The sequence below is a fragment of the Chaetodon auriga genome, chromosome 19 (genome assembly GCF_051107435.1).
Source record: "Chaetodon auriga isolate fChaAug3 chromosome 19, fChaAug3.hap1, whole genome shotgun sequence".
NCBI lineage: Eukaryota > Metazoa > Chordata > Actinopteri > Chaetodontiformes > Chaetodontidae > Chaetodon > Chaetodon auriga.
The window spans coordinates 21561282-21582468 of NC_135092.1; the positions used below are offsets into that span (position 1 = coordinate 21561282).

The 21187-nt window shown below is 45.4% G+C and overlaps 1 protein-coding gene across 1 annotated transcript; it reads left to right on the plus strand.

Moving 5' to 3' along the window:
* The first annotated feature begins 891 nt into the window (after positions 1 to 891).
* Positions 892 to 13880, plus strand: lhx5 (LIM homeobox 5). Its single transcript, XM_076757639.1, has 5 exons — positions 892 to 1486; positions 3393 to 3616; positions 4271 to 4548; positions 7145 to 7310; positions 11818 to 13880. Exons 1-5 carry the CDS (start codon positions 1314 to 1316, stop codon positions 12165 to 12167), a joined length of 1191 nt encoding a protein of 396 aa, XP_076613754.1. The 5' UTR covers positions 892 to 1313; the 3' UTR covers positions 12168 to 13880.
* Positions 13881 to 21187: the final 7307 nt, after the last annotated feature.

The following is a 21187-nucleotide window of genomic DNA, read 5'->3' on the forward strand; positions in this document are numbered from 1 at the left end:
GACCTGTGAGCGCGTAAAATGAGCCAAACTTCACACCTAACGTCATTCAAATGCTCATAAACCATTAAGGCGGAGAGAAAATGCTTAAACAAGTCTCACCCCTCCTCTTACACGAATTAGCGCGTCGCATGTTTGCTTAACTGCAACTAACAAGAGCAGCCTGTTGGTAAATATTGAAATTCGCTTCGATTGGTGGCCGCTCTGTTAAAGCACCGGGTGACCGGGCTCTCCCTATTGATGAGCTGCAGCTAATCCATCGCATTTCCCTGTAAATAGCTTTCTGCATGAGAAAAGGCCCGCGGCCCCCTCCTCCTCACCCTGCACGGCCACACTGTGATGCAGGAGCGTTTTGTCACAAGGCCATTATGAGGTTGTGTAGCATTAGCCCTTGTCCGGCCACTCCCACTCCCATCGCATCTATTCTCATTCAATCCAGGCTGCGCCGTGCCGTTCAAAGACGCCCTCCCTCCCCTGCCTGTTGTACAGGTATTTCCTAACCTTCATCGTTTTTTTTTTTTTTTTTAGTGGACTTTCAAGTTTGAGATCAGATCAGAATGTTATTGGGGGGTTTTGGGGGTTGGTCTGCCGAGCCAGCAGCCGATGCTTTCCCCCTGTAAAATCAGCTTTGTCTCCATGACCCGCCGTGAAACCTTCCCCACGCAGCCTGGCCTCTGAAAGCGCCGCTCCAAACACCCAGCATCCACGGCCCTGGTGCTTCTGGTGCGGCGCGTGATTCAGGTTTGCTCCGAGGCTACAGCTATGAACGTGTAACCATAACAACTGTGTTCCGATTGGCTGTGCCGGGACGGGAATTAACAGGGGCGTCATCCAATGTGAGCGCAGGACGCGCGTCGCGCTGGCCAAACCTCGTGATAACCCAGGCACAGTGATGCTGAAAGTGGCGACGTGAGGCGAGCCCGAAGGAAATGACTGGACCCAAAACAAAGCGTGAGCGAGGGATGAGATATCAGAAATAAACACGTTGAATAATCATGTTTTAACTGTGAGTTCGAGAGAAAACATGTCCGGTTCGGCCATTAAGTCCACCAGCTGGCGCGGCTGAAATCTCTCGTCCTTTCCTCTGGATTGTGGATTGTGACAAGTGCCGGGAGAGCAAGCAAACAGGACCAGGACTACAACAGTTCGAGAGGATTGTCACCCCGCTGCCTTTGAACGGGAGGTTCCTCCAGTTTTCGCCTGACAGCACACCTCCCGGAGCCAAGACGTTGTTCCGCGTAGACCCGGGTTGCCCCAGTCCGAGCAGCGCAGTCCGTGCGGGAAGGTCGGCACTCGGCGTCCTGCAGGCCGGAGACATGATGGTCCACTGTGCCGGGTGCGAACGGCCCATCCTGGACCGGTTCCTCCTCAACGTGCTGGACAGAGCCTGGCACGCCAAGTGCGTCCAGTGCTGCGAGTGCAACTGCAACCTCACCGAGAAGTGCTTCTCCAGGGACGGAAAGCTCTACTGCAAAATAGACTTTTTCAGGTAACACAGAGTCTGAGTTCTCTGGAACTCTGCTCAGCAAAACGCGCCGGATGCCGCAGTGTGAGGCCAGCTCGATGTTTCTATGGGTGCAGTAATTATCAAAATATAAGAATAAATAAAAGAAAAAAATAGCAGCAATAATAATGTGCCTAAAAATTCTGCCAGGTTCAAAACATCAAGCCAAGGGTTAAAATAATTTATTGACGCGCACGAGGATAAAATAAAACAAATGTGCCTTTAAAATAAATGTCAAAATATAACTGCTTTATTTTAAAATGTGGGATTTTAGTTTTTTTTAGGTCTCTGATATTAAATATTGGTCACATAATGGAGCGTGTGGCCTTTTAACAGGGCCTCTCAATAAAAAAAGAAAGGACATCTCCAAATTTAATTTCATTGTGTGGCCACGTGCTTTGCGTTTTTATCTATTTTCCACATCCAGACAACACTTTCCCAAACAGCCATCAGGCCATTAACCGCCTCACAATTCCTAAAAAGTGTTTCAGGTAATTGAGTGGTAAGTGAAGCCCTTGTTTGTCGCGGCGCACTCTCTAAGCATCATTTTCATTTGTACGTGTCAGTTATTTTCTCCCAAATTGTCTAATGACATGTAAGACACATTAGGCTTTTGTCGGGACGGGCTATTATTGGCATCGGGCGGCCTTGGCCATCATATTATCACAGGTCCCATCAAGCGGTGGATTTAAATGGGCAGCCATTAGCCAGGCGAAACAGTAATCACCCTAATATGTCCATTTGTTGTGTAAGTAGAGTTGTGCCCTTTCGCTGGGGGAGGCTTGGCCGCGCATGTGAAAGAGGGACAGTGAAGCGATACCATTGCAAATGGAGAGACAAGGCTACATTAGTGTTAAAACAATGGTGCACAAAAGGAGTGCTTGCTTTCACCCAGAGGCTTAAGCGCCCCCCGACAGGCCGACTGCGGATCCAGGTAGCAGCAGCAGGCCCAGTGTGAGCCCCCAACATCTGCTAGGTGTTAATAAAAGCACGAGCGCAGGTGAAAAACACTCCAAATATCAACCAGCCACGTTTCCTTCACCTCCTCTCACGAGGACATTTCCTCCTGCAGGAGGAGGAATCCTGCTGAATTTATTTTGGGGGCTATTTGTGTATCAAATTGATGAGTCTTGCCACCATTTAAGCGGGTGAATATGGATTAAGAGAAGATTTCCACGCTAAGATGCTCCTACTCCGCTTAATCCCATAATATATCCCACGCTACAATGTGTTGATTGTCACTAATGCGTTTTGCGTGGGGTTATTGTCGGAGCACCTCCATCAAAATAATGAGCGCGCGGCTTTTTAAGAAGCAAAGTGTGAGTTTTTTTTTTTCCTTTCCTTTTCGTTTCAGTCACTGCAGTCACATGAACACACGTTTAGTCTGCTGTGAATGCCTGTTTACACTTTACCGAAACACGAAATAGGAATATTTAGAATATAATATTTATGCCGAGAAATTATTATTATTATTATTATTATTATTATTATTATTATTATTATTATTATTATTATTATTATTATTATTATCATTATTATTATTATTGTTATTATTGAATGTTGGTATTATTAAGGATTGTTTTATTATTTGACTTCTGTTAATTTTATCTTAATTTTTAGTTCTCTACCTGCCAAACTATTGTGATATTAATATGCTATTATCACTGATGCGCACATATATAGACAGAAAAGGCCGTTTAATTTAATTTAATTTAATTTATTTTTTTTTTTGGATTGAAATAATTATACCCTGTTTCGTTGCCCAAACAAAGGCTCCAGTCATTTCTAACAGGGCGTGTGTGCGCTGCTGTTGTCCGTATGTGTGATCTTGCGTTTGTTTTTTAAATAAATATAAAATTCACGTTCGGCCTCTTTTGGGGTTTCTTTCCAGGCGGTTTGGCACAAAGTGCGCGGGCTGTCTGCAGGGCATCTCACCGAACGACCTGGTCCGCAAAGCCCGCAGCAAGGTGTTCCACCTGAACTGCTTCACCTGCATGGTGTGTAACAAGCAGCTGTCCACGGGAGAAGAGCTCTACGTGATAGACGAAAACAAGTTTGTGTGCAAAGAAGATTATTTGAGCTCCGGGGCCATTAAGGAAGTCAACTTGAACTCAGGTAATCAATAATAAGCCGTGATGTGTGTGTGTTTTTGTGTCCTGCTCCAAACGCAAACACCTCTGCGCTCGTATATTTAATATGGAAAATCTGAGAACGTAACCCAAACACACATGTGGTCAATAAAACGGGACAAAAGACGAGCTTTAAATTCACTGTGAGATCCAGCTTTTGTTGAACCTCCGCGCTCGTCCGTGGAGAGCGTTTCCCAACACCCCTGTCAGGTGAATGGCTTCAATATTTACCTCTGCAGGACAATGGCTTCCTGTTATTGTACGATCCGCTGGGGATGAGTGCGTTAGTGTGGCGGCGTGAGCTGCTCCTCTTCAAACCCTCTGCGCGCCGCGCGCCAGGCTGCACCCACAGCGCGCTCTCACGTCTGCACCACCATCTCTGTGCAACTGAGTCATTATTCTGCAAATCTGCAAATAATAAAGTGTAAGACAGAGAAATATTTAAAGAAAAAAACGCGCAAAAAATCTCAGCCAAGATTTGTTTGGTTTGGATTTTTTTTTTAGTCTAATGTAATATTTTGGAGGCATGTTTTCCAGTGTAGTAGTAGTAGTGTGTGTGTGCATCTCAAGGCCTAATTAAAGCAGCCCCCCCCCCACACACATTTCGGATCGTGACCTTGCTCTTGTTTGTCGTCCCCAGTGTCGTCGTGTACGGATAGGAGTTTATCGCCGGATCTGCAGGACCCGATACAGGACGACATAAAGGAGACGGACAATTCAACGTCCTCAGATAAGGAAACGAACAATATTGAGAATGAGGAGCAGAACTCGGGGACCAAGAGGCGGGGGCCCCGGACCACCATCAAGGCCAAGCAGCTGGAAACGTTAAAGGCCGCGTTTGTCGCCACGCCGAAACCGACCCGGCACATCCGAGAACAGCTGGCCCAGGAAACGGGACTAAACATGCGGGTCATCCAGGTAACGCGAGCCGCGTGTTGTGTGGAGGAGGTGATCCGCACAGACAAAGACGAATTAGAGAGAAACGGCGGATTATAAATCAGTGAAATTACTTGTTAATTTCGCTCCGATGCGGGCAGATTTAATGAAGGCCAAACATGACGTTCACCACGTGAGCGGATTTCTGTTCTGCTTCATGGAATTTTTATAACAACAGAAAAATAAAATGAGAACAAGTGGCTTCACACGTGACCCAGACAGGCCAGTTTTAATCTGCGTTTTATCTTATTTATAATAAACAGCACTTTAATAGGAAAGCACGCAGTTTAATAACCTCACACAACAACAGAATCTCACATCGTTTCTGCTGTTACTTTCTAAAATAAGCTGAATTCTACATGTATTTTATTTCCCTTTTAACTTTAAGATATTCAATTCTTCCCCTTTTATTTATTTGAAGTGAATGTTTTCTAATGAGACGCTGCTGAACTCCACTGTTCTTTTATTTGTTACAGAATTATCGCGTCCATATCTGCAGGCGTTCAATTATTCTCTGAGATTAAGATCTAATTTGTCCAGTTTTATTTGTCCAATTTACTGATGCATGGATATAATACCCCCCCCCCCCCCCTTTTTTTTAAAGAATATTATTTGTTTTGTACAGACAGCAGTTTATTTCAGTCATCCGCGCGCAGCCGTGAAATTAGTGAAAGGTTAGTTTTGTGTTTCAACACACACACACACGCACACACACACTTGTTTTGCAATGAGCACTGTTTTGGACCTCTGTCTGCCTCGAACACACACACACACACTCGGTGTCTGGGTGCAGGCTGTGTCAGGATGATTAGCACCATCTCTGCCAACTGTGATGTGGCTTTTTGTGCACTCACTGTAATTATCGCTGATTTCACAGATTTACATACCGCCCTCCCCTTTCCCACCTCTCTGCTCTTACTCACTTACAGCCTGTTCCCATTGCTTATTAGAGCAGACCGGGGCCCCTCCACTGCTTCATCTATATCATGTACTGCAGGCGGCTGTGTGTGTGTGTGTGTGTGCGTGTGTGTGTGCTGCATCAACAGAGCTCAAACAAACAGTCGATAAATCAATCAATCAATCAGGCAGCCAGGCAGTCCAGCCCCGCGTCCGTGATCCTCAGCCCCGCGTGCTGCTTGGAGCCAAAATGGAGGCTCCGTGTCGTCATCTTCCTCCTCGCTCGCTGTGTGTTAAATACCATTGCTCTCAGCACGGGGAGCCCTGTGAGCCACGCTGCTTCTCCAGCATGTGCATGTAATCCCTAAGCAACGCTCTCTCGAGGGGAGCGAGAGCATTTCCATAAAAATGTACCCTACAGTTAGACGATTGTTCTCAATAAGCAGGTGTCGCCTTTGCTGCTGGAGCACATAGAACAGAGCCTAAGTGGTTTTAGGTGTTTGTGTGTGTGTGTGTGTGTGTGTGTGTGTGTTTTTGTTAATCTGCAGCACAGTGGGATTCTGCCTCTGGTGCAGCCTAGCTGGAGTGAACATACATCATTATGCAGCAGCAATGCAAAGGCGAAACAAGACGTGTTATGTGCTTAAAATGCAGACATTCTTCCATATGGTGTGTAGTTTTCCACTGCTGAAATCCTCCTTTGTTCCTCTTCAAAGACGCTTTATTTAACGTCGCTGATAAGCCTTTTAAGACTCTGATTTATAGCTTTGACTGTTTATTTTAACTTGCACTGAGGTGCATTCACTTGTGCACTGGCGTACATTTATATTACTTTGTTAATTTCGCAACAAGAAAATGTCAAGAAGCAAGAAAATGCAGCAAAAGTGCATATTTTTCTAGTTCTGGCTCATGAGTGTCTTATTATATCTGATATTATATCATGGATAAGACACTTAATTTCAAACAGAGCATCTTTAGGCTTTGAGACTTCCTCTGGTTCGACTCGATGAATCACACTGAAGTGTAACAGCATTTCTAATGGTTTAACACTAAAGTTGAACTTAATTGATTTTAAGCCATTTTGATGCTCAGATCCAAGAATTTCAAGCTCAATTAAATGAAAAGAGGCCAGAGCTAATTGTTGTGCAGTTAATGCAGTTCAGAGCGGTGACCGAGGTGTCAGCCAAGCAAATGTCTTTTGTCATTTCTCAAGAACAGTTTGTAGTTTTTGAGAAGCAGCTCTAAAGGCTTGAATCTGTCAAAAAAGAAAGGAACTTTTGCATTTCAGGTTTCATTTGGATTATGTTTCCAGAGCGGGCTCTGTGACAGTGAGCATGAAATGGAAGAGATCAGTGAAATTACCTGTAATGATCAGGATTCATATTAAGTCGTGTGTTTTCATTTGTTTTCATTCTCTCAGTTGTGCTTCGTGCGTTTTCTTGTGCGAGAAGCAACAGACTGAGTCTTGTACTGATTGTGATCAGAGTCTGAATCTCGCAGCGACACCGTTTGCACCCTCGGCGTGACGTAGCAGAACTTTGAGTGAAAACAGTGATTGAGGAACGGCGGCGGGAACAGTGACGTGCAGTCTGGAGGAAAAGGCCGCAGTTCAAGCTAAAAGCCCTGTAAGGTGATGAGATCAGCCGGTAAGCGTGACCCCCGTCTCTCTGGTCCCATGCAGGTTTGGTTCCAGAACAGAAGATCCAAAGAGCGGCGAATGAAGCAGCTGAGTGCTCTGGGGGCCCGGCGGCACGCCTTCTTCAGGGGCCCGAGGAGGATGAGGCCCCTGGGAGGCAGGCTGGAGGATCCAGACATCTTAGGACCTGGAGCCTACGGCTACTACGGAGGTAAGAAATCAAGTGTCAGCCTGTGACAACACACGCAAACATTTAGTGCTTAAAATATACTCCATCACCACCTCTTTTTGTGAAATATTGGGCTTCATTTTGTTCTGCAAATCCAACAAAGAATAATCTGTCTCCAGGCTTCACTCTCACTTCAAAAACATGATATTGTGTGATATAATTGCAACCTTCAGCAGCGCCGACCAGGCTGGTAGTTATCAGGCTGCAAGAAGATCACATAAAGCTCGCTCTACACATGTACTTTAACCGTACTGTGGTTTGTTTAGACACTGAAGGTCACATGAGTTTCTTTGATCCACTCATCTTCTGCTCAAAGATACAACAGGATCTCCCACCATGGGAGCTCTTAAGCTACTGTGTGATCCCTCAACGGTTTCACTTCTAGCTGGAAAATAAAAGAAAGCTCTGTCAACCGATCAAAACACAGAAGTCTAGTTCGATGCATCTCAGCGTTCAAAAGTTAAGATCCTGCAGGCTCAAAATGAGCACGAGACCTGCTTAACTGTCCGTCCGTGTCACACAGCTGGAGGATCAGTGATGGAGGGGAACGTGTTTTCCAATCAGGCTCCCTGTAAACAAAGCTAGCAGTGAAGGAGCTGCAGCGCGGGCGGCAGGCATACTTCAGTCATGCATTTAAGCTCAAAAGGCGCAATTCATATTGATTTATCTGCACTCTCTCTGAATGGAGAACTTCAAAAATAGCAGGTGTAAACTGTAAAAATGAAGTACGAGCCGTATTTCTGAGATTTGATTCCTGAGCCATTCTGCAGCAGAAAGGCATCACCCTCCTCACGTCTCCTGAGTTTTAATCAAGACGGAGCCGTGCCTCGTAACCCTTCACAGGTGACAGCGTTTGATAAAAACTCTGTGCTCACTTCTTCAGCGGCGCTCTCTTTCAAAGAAGTTGCTAATTTACTCCTCGGAAATAAAGCTGCAGTGTCTTCGCCAAATTATGAAGGTAAAAAAGAGGATTTTTTTTTTTTTCAAGGAAAGTAGCACATCAGAGCGAATTTGACAAAAGCCAAAGAAAAACGGCTTTGAAATGATGAACCGCAAATATCTTTAAGTTTGAAATAAAGTGTTCTGGAGAAGATATTAACTCCTGACGTACGGCTTCACATTAAAACGTATGAAGTACAGCCTGTACTGTTGGACAATCCATGAGCCATAAATAGCAGAGCCCTCTTTAGCTGTAAAGCTATCGACGGCTAACATGGGTTGAGGACATGTAGAGGTGTATGTGGTGTTGCATTCGCTGACCACGACATTGCAAATTAAGAAAGAATTTCCAGCACTGACCTGAAACATGGGAAGGAAACATTAATGTCACCTAAAATTTCGCAGATTTTTGCAGTTATGTGCAGCATTGAAGTGTGAAGGGCTCTTCCTTCGGCTGCTGCACATAAAGCCCACTTGGTTTGTTGTTTTCCACACGTGAAAATGAAGAGCTGATAAAATGCTAAGTTATATTCTTTACACAGTAGTTTTCTTTTCTAATCACGGGTGCTAGAATACAGTTTGATCTCCAGTTGGTGTAGACACCTTCAAATCAATATTCTTTTGTCTGAGAGACGTGGTTTCTATACAGCTCCTGCACATCTACCTGAAGGGCCCGGGCACTGAGGATACAATAAGCCGGAGCCGTCAAGGCTGCAACACAGGGAGTGGGAGGGGAAAACAGAGGACAAAACCATCATCCCTCGCTCTCATCTCTCTTGCTTTCTTCGCACGCTGCTTTTCACACCCTTTTGTGCTGCAGCAGCACAGTCTGGCCCGCTCGCCTTTATCTGAGCTCGCTGCTTCCTTATGTTCCTCTGCTGCTGCTGCTGCTTCCAGGGAGGAATGCCTGTGTGTTGTGTGCTGCGTCTGCATGTGTGAGTGTAATTATAGTTTGCAGAGCCAACGCCCCCAATCTCACACACACACACGCACACCCACACACACACACATGCAGGCCACGACGCGAGCTTGTTGCTTATTCTCAAGGTTAGCCAAACCAGCCTGTTTGTGAGATCTAATAACAGGCTTGTTTGTGGAAGTCACGTCAGCTGGTATTCTTTCTCCTGATGGTCTCCAAAAGCCACGCGCAGCAGCAGATAAATGCAGCTGCTGTAATTAGGCAACACATCTCTTGATATCTGACCTGTTGGTTTCAGATTCTGCCTGTTTAGACTGAAACAGGAGTGACATCAGCATCTGGTGGGAGCGCAGAAATGCTAGTGCAGCATCTGGGGCACCAGAATGAAGTCGGCCATCGATCTCGGTTCGAGGGGGTGCTGAAACAGAATGGATTTAATGTAACCGAGGTAGTTTGGAGCAGAGGACGATGCAGATTTAGAAGGTGAATATGGACGAGGTGAGAAGCGGAGGGCAAGTGGAGGTTTGTAATCGTTAATGGGTGCAAACGGTGCGTGAAGTAATGGGCTGCATGTGGACCGGCTGACGCCTGTATAAACTGTTTTTTTGCTGATGGACAGCAAACATAGTTCAGCACTACATCGAGTCCGATCCCCGTCCGAGTCACTGGCTCCTGCTTTGACACTGAGGCTGTGCTGAAAGGATCATGGTGAAGTCTGACTGAAGGTGTGTTTGGAGAAATCAGCCCCCGGTTCAGGATTAAAGAGGAACACTTTGACATTTTTAGTGCGTGATAATTCGCTTTAGGTGAGAAGATTGAGACCACTTTCATGTGTGTCCACTGAATATGAAGCTACAGCCTGGTTAGCCTAGCTTAGCATCAAGACCGCAAACAGCAAAAGTGACAGTCGAGTTTTGGCTTTGCTGTGAGGTTGATTTGGTGTTCATATTGTTGGAAATTGAAAATAATTTAAAGGTCACTGCTACTCTGAATCCACAGATTTGGTTTCGTAATTATTCAGAGATTTTTTTGTTTGTGGAAATTTTTAATGCTGTGAGCACTGGAACTTGGTTTGCCTCCGGTGTATTAAGATGGAGGCAGAAATTAAACACCAACGTATCTGCAGAGCTAGATACAAGCTCAGGCGACAGAATCAGTTTAATAATTTGGGTGAAGCAACATTTTAACAGTTTGTCATGAATGCTAATGGACAGCATTCAAGAAACTCTCTGAGGCTCGTTAACAACAAGTGAAGACGACGACACCGTGTTCGGTGTACAAATGTGAAAACACCTGGAGACATCAGAGGTTAGCTGGCGGCCGTCGGAGGCATGATATGTCAGTCAGTATTAGAGGTTAGGACGGGAATATTTGTAAATCCCGGTGTGTGTGCTGCAGATCTCCTGTGAAAGCAAGGACTTTGGGTGGTGTTCTGTCATTAAAATGCCAGTTTTTGCTGCAGCTTGTTGAAGTGAACGCCGTGAGAAAGCTGCACATTTTTAGACAAGAGAGACGTCAGGCACGAATCGAGCTCGGCTCAGATATTCCTGTTTAATCCTGTTTCAACAGATATGTTTTAGATAACAGAATGGATTAACTCTGTCACCATCGAGCTACTGATGATCCGACACTGGAACTGTGCATGAAAACAGGACCTCAAGCTGAAACCATGAGCTAACGTTAGTAAGGTGCAGTGGCTGTGATGCTGGAAGCAGCTTGACTGAGGAGCAAATGATTTGAGATGGACGATTCAGAAGAGCAGCAACGCTGGATTTAGAGCAATTCACTGATTGGTTGATATTTTGTTACTTGATTTATCTTTTTTTCAAGGAAAACTACCGTTCGACGTCTGGTTCCAGCTGGTCAGATATGAGGATTTGTTGCTTTTCTCTGGTTTAAATCACTGTGAACTGAACATCTTTGGGTTTCGGACTGTTGGTTAAACGAAACAAGCAGCATAAAGGTGTCACTTCAAACAAGTCATCGTCACATCTGACCGCCGCCCATAGCTGCCAGCAGTTCCTGATAGGACACTGATTGGTCCGAACCGTTGTGGTTCAGCCACAGGCTCTTAGCTCGAAGCCCAACAAGATGGATTCTTGGCTCGCGCGATCTCGTGTGATCTCATGAATCCAGCTGCCTCCCAAGGTACGCAGCCCTAACTGGACTGCATGCTGGGAATAATGGAGCGTGGTCCGTGCAGCTCAGGAAAGGCCAGTGAGGTAGAAGAGAGGGATTTTGCTGGAAGCTACATCAGACGTGACGGAGCGATGGAGCCGACAGGAGCTGGCAGGGCTGCAGGGAGGCTGGAATCTCATTTTGGAGTTCCTCATCCAAATCCAGAAGTTTGAGCAGGGGAATCCATCGAGGTGCACGCATGGCTGCGAGCTGAATGAGTGAGAGAGATGAATGCAGTGTGTAAAAGGCGAGAGAACTGAGGTGGAGAGGTGTGGAGTTGTTTATACACTCAAATGAGGCTGTTGGAGATCGCTTGGTTGGAAATTGGACATGATCAATTTCACCACTTAGGTGGAGGTGTGTGTAAAATCTCCGGCTTCCTGTGAGGGACTGTGGAAGTTTCTATGCATATTCAGAAAGTCTAACCTCATGTGTTCTCCTGTGCCTCCACAGAATACCAAGGTGACTACTATGGACCAGGAAGCAACTACGACTTCTTCCCCCACGGCCCTCCGTCCTCGCAGGCTCAGTCCCCGGCCGAGTCGCCCTACATCCTGGGCTCTGGACCTGGAGCCATGGAGGGGTCGGGCCACCACCCTTCAGACGACCAAAGGTTCACGGACATGATCTCCCACGCAGAAACGCCCAGTCCGGAGCCGGGCTTACCGAGCTCCATGCAGCCCGTCCCGGGGGAGGCTTACGGGGGCGGACCCAGTCCTCCTTTCTCCTTAGCTAGTAACTCCAGCTACAGCGCTCCCATGTCCCACCAAGGCCAGGAGATGGGAGAAACCACAGCCTGGTAAAGGACGAACCACGGGGACCTTTCCTGGGCTGAATGTCAGCCCCGTTAATTCAGGAGATGAATAAAAAAAACCACACATGGTGGAGCGAGAAGAAGAAATTTCTATGGAGGACTTTTTAAAACCGCGGACTGATTTTCACACCTGATGAACCGATGGACTCAAGAACGGGACAGCTTGCTGGAAAGAGTCGTATTTGCTGCCCAGTAGACACTCCAAAGCATATCCCTTCCTGGATTACTGGACTTGAATTATTTTAAAAGAAATGTTCGACCCAGCAAAAACGCTTCTCGCCTTCCCCTTGATGTTAACGAAGGTATCTTCTAATGCTCTAGAAACACGTTAGAGGGAAATGCCAAAGGGGACATCTTCACTTCTCTTAATTTCTCACCACATTTTTTTTTTTTAAAACGCAATGTTTCTTTTTTCATGCTGTCACACATTCGACCCTCACTATTAAAAAGACAAAGGACCAGGTCGTCATACGTACTTTAATGTTCACATACAAACACGTATGTGCCAATCAAGACACGACACTGCTTTGAACATCTCTTTAAGACAATATGTCAAATCCAAGGCTGCTCTTTGGAAGAAAACACACACACACACACTCACACACACACCTCTGGTACTGATGTTAGCACACACCTCAGCTTCAAGTCCCTTAATGCTCAAAAAGTGTGCTTGATCATAGCTCTAAAGAAGGATGTCTATACCATTATTCAAAACACGTACACAATTATACAGACACTTGTACTCACTCAAGCACGCACACACACACACACACACACACACCACGCACACACACACACACACACGCGCGCACACCCGTGCAGCCGGCCCTGATAGTTCTGCTCTGCAGACTGCTTCACCTGACCTTCCTTTTGTTACTGTCCCTTTTAAAAAACATGTTTTAATGGAAATGATTTTCAAAAGAACATTGAACCCATAATGGAGAATCTCCTTCAACAGCTGAGGTCTCCTTCCTCTAAAGAGTGAAAACAAAAGAGGGGGCAGACAACATCTGTGACATTACCACTGTCTGCTCTGAAGCACTCATTGCCATCTAGTGGCCTTAAAACACACAGAATTAAAAAATCAGCTCAAAGCAGCAGAGAGTCCGGCTGCTTGTATACGGACATCTTTGTGCTGCAGAGGACAGTTTTTTCTTGGTCTAAATAATGCCAATAGATAATTCTGCGGTTTCAGGGCCAAGTGTCATCAGGGCTTCTATTTCAAAAGTCAGCCTTTGTGGAGCCACATTAAAAGAAACAGTATTTTAATTTCTCCTCACAAAGCAGCGTCTGAAAGGAGACTTACAGCCCAAGCTGGCTGATATTGTTCAGTACAAAACTTCTCCATAATCCCTCATCTGGCGTCCATTTGGTCTTCGCTCGTCCAGCTCATCACACTCGTCTCACGCATTCACCACTTAAACTGCTGTTTGTTTGTCCACAATGAGTTCAGAAAGTCTGTTTCCTTTCAACGTTGTATAAGATCTAGAGAGAATGTGTCTAATTTCTGATGTACTCAGATATTCTTGGATACAAAAGTGTGGATGTGTGTGTGTGTGTGTGTGTGTGTGTGTGTGTGTGTGTGTGTGTGTGTGTGTGCGTGCTTGGGCATGTGCGTGTGTGTGCATTTAAGGGGGGGGAAGGGGCAAGGCTGTATTATTTCTATGTAAATAGCACTGGTAATAAAACCTTCTCTTACCACTTGAAGAGGTTTTCTTCTTAAACATCGTCACACAGTCGATACTCTGTTTCCTTCAGTTTGTATTTGTTGGAAGTACTTTGCCAAGGTGCAATTTAAAGGAGGGTTTACTAAATTAAAAGCCCATTCTATGCTACTTTATACTAACACTCTGGTACATTTTAGAGGAGAATACTGCACTTTCTGCACCACTACTTTTATATATTTCACATTCATACTTACGATGTAGATTAACTGCAGATTACGGTTTTAAAAAACACATAATGAGCTTGTAAAATGTAATGCATTGTTATAAAATAAACTGCCCAACAGTAAAGAAAGTCATTTTAATTTTCTCAACAGGCTACAACCCCCCCCCCCCCCCCCCCGGCCCCCCAGTAAGGCGAGTTTATGCCTGAAATGCATTACTACAGCTATGGTTTTATAAATATTTATTACATCACTTGTTATGGTTTTATAAGCTAATTATAGGAAGAACTTTGGGGTTGATACGTTTGGCTGGTGCGTCCTCCTTTGTAAGAATCCACTCCACATGTGGTAATAAGCATAAATCTGCATTAATTGATTAATTCTTTGGCCACATGGGGGCGGAGCAACAAGCTGAACACGACACAAAATGAACATATTATTAGCTTATGAAGTTGTTGTGGTGAACATGTAAACAGCTGCTTGTTTACACTTCCAGCAGACGTCATGTTGGCAAACGCAGACTAGTCCAAGATTCACTCTGCTTTTAGCTCAGGTTTGTTCCCCACCAGCAGCTAAATGTTCCTCGACACCAACCAGTGAGCTGCTAGCTTTGTCTGTCTGCCGTGTCACGCTGGGCGGGTGGTCCACGGTGAGTTCGTCGCAGCTTTTTCACCACAAACAGCTGCCTGCTGCGCCGATGAGAGCCGTGAGAGTCAACCAAAAGAGTAGCAGTGAGCTCAAACACTGCAGAGATGATGGGAGGAGCAGGGTCTGACGATAACTCTCTGTGGACCCGTCATGAGCGGCTTTTACGAGCTGAATGTCGCAGCAGCTTCAACAAACTAACAGAAGTGCAGACCCGCAGGAACAGACCCCAGACCAGACGTTCCCTCCTTGCACGAAACTGACTTCAGACCAGCGCCTTTGGGCAGCCTCCCTCACCGCGTCCCTCTGACCCCCCACCTCCTCATCCCCTTATCCTCCTCTTTATCCCCTCCTCTGGCTCCACATCCCCTCCTCTAGCTGTGGGGCCAGGTGGGCAGACGGTGGCCCAGGTCTGCAGTAATTTTCCCCTTGACTGGTTTTAATGTAAAGGGTAATGTGAGAGGAGACCGGCAGACACTATGTGTGTATATATATTCACACACACACACACGCACACACACACACTGAGGCGGATGTGGTCCTCAGCATCTACCAATCCATTACCAAGAAGCTCTACATCCTTTTTATTTATTTCTTCTTTGGTCCCTCTGTTTACTCTCTGGAGTATTTTCCTCAAGTCCAGTTTTTATTACTCCATCTCCTCAGCTGTGTTTCTCCAGCAGAGCGACACACACACACACACACACACACACACACACACACACACCTGCATGGAAACTTGTGCTTGGACTTGAGCACCAGTAAACCTCCACCAAACATCCTCAGTAACCTTCACCTCCCTTTCACCCAGTAGCATCTGGTTATCACTCTCACACACGCATAAAGGTGCACACTCACACTTGTGCAGCCTCTATCGTGCACACACACATGCACACACACACACACACGCACACACTCAACAATCCCATTAACATCAGTACTTTTGTAATGGATGTGTTTGCGGTGCTGCTGTGGGAGAGAGGAGAGACCTGGAGTAGCTGTTATAAATCACTTGCTTGTTCCCCCTCCCCCTAACACACACACACACACACACACACACACACACACACGCACAGGCCCTCCATTGGCATCACTACATGGGGCTCCCATTCACTAACTCCACAAACACACACACTCTCACACACACATACATACATGCAGAGCCTTCTCCCCCTCCCACTCTCTTTACCGCCTGGGGTGGGGAAATCCTATTACCCTATGAAGAGGAGGAACACATCATTAATTACACTCACATACTCCTTTACACACATGCAAACATGTCTATAAGCCAGACTCGAATGCAACACACACTCAGTCAGTCAGAGCAGATCGCAGCTCCTCGTCCTCACACAAAACTCTCATTTTCAGCTGGATCGCGCTGCAATATTTTTGTGTATTTCTCCGTCAGCTGCACTTTGACAGCTGACATTAGAGCCGAGCTGGTTTATCTGACGGCGCGCGCACACACGCACACGCACACGCACACACACACGCACACACACACGCGCACACACACACACACACACACACACACACACACACACACACACACACACACACACACGCACACACACACACACACGCACACACATGCACAAACACAGACCTCTGCTTCAGTGAGGAATATGTCAGAATGCATGAGAGAGCAAAGTTACGATCGCCGAGAGAGATTTCAGGCAACATGGACAGGCAGATCAGGGACTGTCAGAGTGTCACCCTCAGATTTATCCGCAGCCTCAACAGCCTTTTCAAGGTTTACTAGATAGATGGATGCCATAAAGTGATACATGCACACTATAAAATGAACAGAGGAGGAGTAAGCCATGCATAGCCGGGCTGTCACAGAGGCTGTTTATGCACCCAGGTGGGTACCTTTTGGACACATTAAGTGCAGCAAAAACAGAACCAGCGGCTTCACTCCAGCGAGGAGACACAAATGTTCTACAAAAGAGTGTCGTGATGATCCTGAACTGTGAGTTTCATCATTTATGGCAAATGGAAATTTGAATTGATCCTTATTTCAGTCTCTAAGTTGTAAAAACAATACCTTAATTAACATAAATGCAAAGCTAAAATGGCTACAAAACAAAAAGGACCTCACTACACCTACACTTATTATGTCTGACCTTGTTTTTTTATGCCGTACTGCACAGAAAATAAAGAAAAATATCATTTACAGTATAAATACACGCATATGCACATATGGATATAAGGTATGTTGAACCAAAACACCATATAAACAGGATAAAAGTGATTGGTCGTGAGCATGCATTGCGATGAGATATCAAACAACCTTCTTATATTTGGTTATTACGTTATTTTTAATTATCTTTTGGATTTATACACTGAACTACAAATAAAATAGAAAAAATATATCTTATATTTCAGGATACACAATAAAACAAAACCATAAATGAGCAGAACATGATAAAGATGTGTGAAAGGATAGATGTCTGCTCACACACTGATGATATCCTGTATTCTATGTATAGATATGAAGCCAGCGGTGGAATCTGCTCAGGTTCAGTGTTTCAACGTCTCTTTATTCATCACTTTCTCTTCCTCTTTCACCACTTTCCTTCATCTGCAGACTCAACACAGTCAAGCTTGTACAACCTGGGAAGCCGAGGCCAGGGAAAGTGACAGTTTTTGCCTGAAACGAGACAAAAGAGAGAGCAGCCTCCCACTGACACACAGCCACAGCGCCATCAAGTGGACGCGGGCCGCCACTGCACGGCCTCAGAGCAGGGCTGGAGTCGCACACCGCCCGGGATGGCAGCAGGAAGGAGCTGGTGAGTTGAACAGACAACAATGAGAGCCAGCATCTGTGTTCAGCTGCAACGAAGACAGATCCAAGCTGCAATTCAGACGCATCTGAAGTGCCTTTTTTATCCAGCATAGCCAAATAATTTATGAAGAATTCCAAGGCCGCAGGATGAAAGAAATGAATTAAAACGTGGAAGAAAAACAAGCTCACGAGAGCCACGGTGCCAGGACATGCTGTGAATGGGTGGTTTGAAAGAACATCTCACAGAAAAGAAGCTGAAATCTGAAGCCGGGGATCTTTTCTTTGTTGTTAAATAGTTTGGTTATTGATTTAAATATCACAGAACAAACATAGAAAATAACTTAACATGATCCCAGAAAAACGTTCCATCCATGCACAATAAATTCTGTGAACACGCTGATTAATTAAAAACATGCTCCAGTGTTTTCAGACACAAGACTGACGAGTCTGTCATTTCGGTTATGTTCACGCTGTGTTTGGAGCTCGTGGGTCGGAGGAAATGATGGTAAATGTCGTTCGCTTCACGGTGCAGATGCCTCAGGTGCACAGGTGGTGCACGGCTCCATCCGTTCACCTCAACAGAAGTACTAACCCTCATTCACAGTGAGCGATGAGCCAAGTCACGAGACTGGAAAAGGACAGCGGTGGAAGAAGCATTCAGAAAAGTAAAAGTAAAATAAGTAAAAGTACTGCACTGAAAAGTGAAAGTGCTCCTTCACTGTTGCCTCAAAATGAACATAATTATTATTTAAATGAACATATCTGAGCGGTTTAAAGGGGATAAGTGTCTTTGGTCGAAATGCAGCTCATAGAAAGAAGGAAACATGTTTGTAAAGTAAAAAAGAAAAATGGAGAAACATTTAATCTTCATCACTGTGTTGAATTTGAGCTTCAATCTAAAATCTCTAGTGCGAAAAGCTCCAGCTGTGAGCTGAATGCAGTAGATGTCACGATCCAGTGGGTTTAGTTCCTGTTTCATTCTGAAGTCCTTCCTCTTGTGTCAAAGTTTACTTTACTTCCTGTGTTTTCCCGCCTCTGTGATTGCCTGATTGTTCTCACCTGTGTCTAATTGGTCGCTCTTTTTGTTTGGCCTGCGCCTCCGGGCTCGTTTGCTGCCTCTCTGTCACACCAGCACAACAGCACAAGAAGAAAGTAGCAGAAGTATCTGAAAACTGCACTCAAGTCCAGTATTTGAGTAAATCTATTAGTTACAGGAAAAGGAAGGGTTTCCTGTTTGTGCACATGTTTGTGCCAGCGTTAGGCCTTACTTCCCCTCCTTCTCCTGATCTGCTGTCTTTACTTCACAGTACTGCGATGATGTACTGCTCCACTGTTGCGGCTCACGGTCGAGTGAACACATGATTGACTCATGACGGGTTCAGATGTGTGACCTGACAAAAGTGCCGCCTCAGCAGTGTGTGTGTGTGAAGTAAAATGACAGATTTTTGTATTCAAATAACCACATAGCCCCTTAAAACATGACCTCTGGGCTGCACGGAGACGCTGTTAAATGAACTAAAAGAACAGGTTTAAATGATCTTTAAATCCTTCCCTGCATGAAAGAGTGACCCTTTCACATCACTCTTTGTCATAAATATGGGAAACAGGGGCTGATGAAGCAGAACTGTGTAGACTTCAGGTGAAACTGGGCGCACAGAAGCTCCACATCTGTGCCTTTTCACTGCGTTACTCCGCTGCCGCGATTCATTGTATGACTGAGGTGTTGGCCTTGAGCGCACAGCCGTAGCTTGAGATTGTTATTGCTCAGAGCTGCATTAGTTCATTTCTACACAAGGATTTGCAGACTGTGGCAGCTTTGATGTGGCCTTTCTTCATAGCAAACAACAGGCAGGTTCAAAACCTCAACAAGCTCTGAAGAATCTTTGACAAAGACTAAACAACTGGTACAATTCTTTAACGCTATAATGAAGCAAAGAGGTAAATGTGCTTTCCTGCTACTGTAGTTCTGAAAGGCCACATTTTCTCAATCACGGTCTTGTGATGAACGGTGGGGTCACATGCAGAACATGATTTCAGATCACTGACAAAGATGTAGGATGTTAGGAAATGAGTCACTGAGAAGCTCCTTTTCAGGCAGGGCCTTCGTCCTCTTGAGGACCATGAAAACTGCTCTTTGGGCGACTTAAAGGGACCTGAAGGGACCAACATTCTGCAAAACTGCTTATAGTTTGCATATCTAAAACCAACGCAGTCAAACCGAGCACAGCTCAACGCAGGGCCATGACACTCAGATTGAAACCTGAAACTTGGGAGACACGTGGTTAGAGAGAGGCCACCAGGAACTATTTAAGACTTTTAGCATGACTCACCTTCCACACCACCAAACCACAGCAGAGTTCACGTCGGAGTGCTCAGAGGCCTCGTCACACTCCGTCAGCAGAGAAGAATGAGAAATCAAACCCAGACTGCACAGAGCTGAGTATGAACGCGGGTTTGGTAGAAATTGGATTTCTTTATAAAACCAACCGATGCTGAAGTGAAGGGTGAGAGAGAGCTGACAGGAAGTGCAGGCGTAAACACCCACACCGCACATTTATGTACATTAAACAAACAGGAAGGTGAAAGGTGCACTTTACTGTGCTCGATGAAACACACACAGTGCAACACCAAAACATTTCATAATCCAGAAGAGGTTATACAAGATCCACTGCGAGGCCTGTTTTATGCTAAGAAAGCTAAAATGAGCAGTGTGTGAGATACACGGCCTTTTCCTGAATAGAGTCAGCAGTGACCGGGTTAAACACAGGGGAGAGAAGCAGGAGTCGCTGTATTTGAGACCTCCGTTCACAAGCAGGCTGCCCTTGGCTTTAGTTAGCAGCAGCCCTAACAGGACTAAGTGGTTGTGTGAGGGATGTCAAGCTAAATGCCAAGTCAGCAAGTGTCAAGTGCTGCGTTTGAAGCATCAAAAAAGTCACAGTGAGAGGCCGTTATCAAGATATCCGCCAATTCTGTCAAAATCCACACATTAGAGAAGGCATCTTTTCAGATTAATTGCCATAATTTTAAAAGCCTTCATCATGAGCAGCTATGAAACACTAAAAAGTCTGCGCAGTTCCCAGAAATGGAAAAACACCCCTAAAATAAATGTTGGCACCACTTTTATGCAGATTACATTGTTATTAAATCCAAACTTTTCTTAGTCTTCTTCAGTCTTGAACAGTCTTTCACACAGACGCTGCCTCGAAGGTGGAAGACAAATGTTCTTACAACCAATAGGATGGAGGGAAAAAGCTATGAAAAATGGGGTTTTATGGGGTTTTGAGGAAAGGAAGGACGATGATGACTTTGAAGCTCGGTGCAAAAGCTAAAGCCAGCACCTTCAGTGAGAATACAGCAGTTTAAAGCTCCATCGAAATCAGAACAAAGATGGAGAGTTTCAGCTAGAGAGTTTGTCCAAATTGTCTCCGCGAAGAGAAAAGCAGCCCTGAATCCCTTCAGCTGAGCCGGGCTTTACTTTGGAAAGTCAGCCGGTCGTTCAGGCGCCCTGCACGCTCGTATGTGTCTGCTATCCAGCCGCTGTGCGTCAGCCTGACAGCAGCGTTAACACACCGAAACAGCTGTCGCCTTCAGCTGAATTTACCAGCTTTCTTTGAGTATCAGACAAGCCTGCTGTGGGTTTGGAAAGGTTAGTCGGTGATACATCTGACTGGAAGCGTAATTAAGAGGT

Bases quoted from the DNA above. Each gene is read 5' to 3' on its own strand.
- lhx5 (XM_076757639.1), top strand. From the start codon at position 1,314: ATGATGGTCCACTGTGCCGGGTGCGAACGGCCCATCCTGGACCGGTTC. The intron at 1,487-3,392 runs GTAACACAGAGT...GTTTCTTTCCAG, and splicing joins TGCAAAATAGACTTTTTCAG to GCGGTTTGGCACAAAGTGCG. The intron at 4,549-7,144 runs GTAACGCGAGCC...GGTCCCATGCAG, and splicing joins TAAACATGCGGGTCATCCAG to GTTTGGTTCCAGAACAGAAG.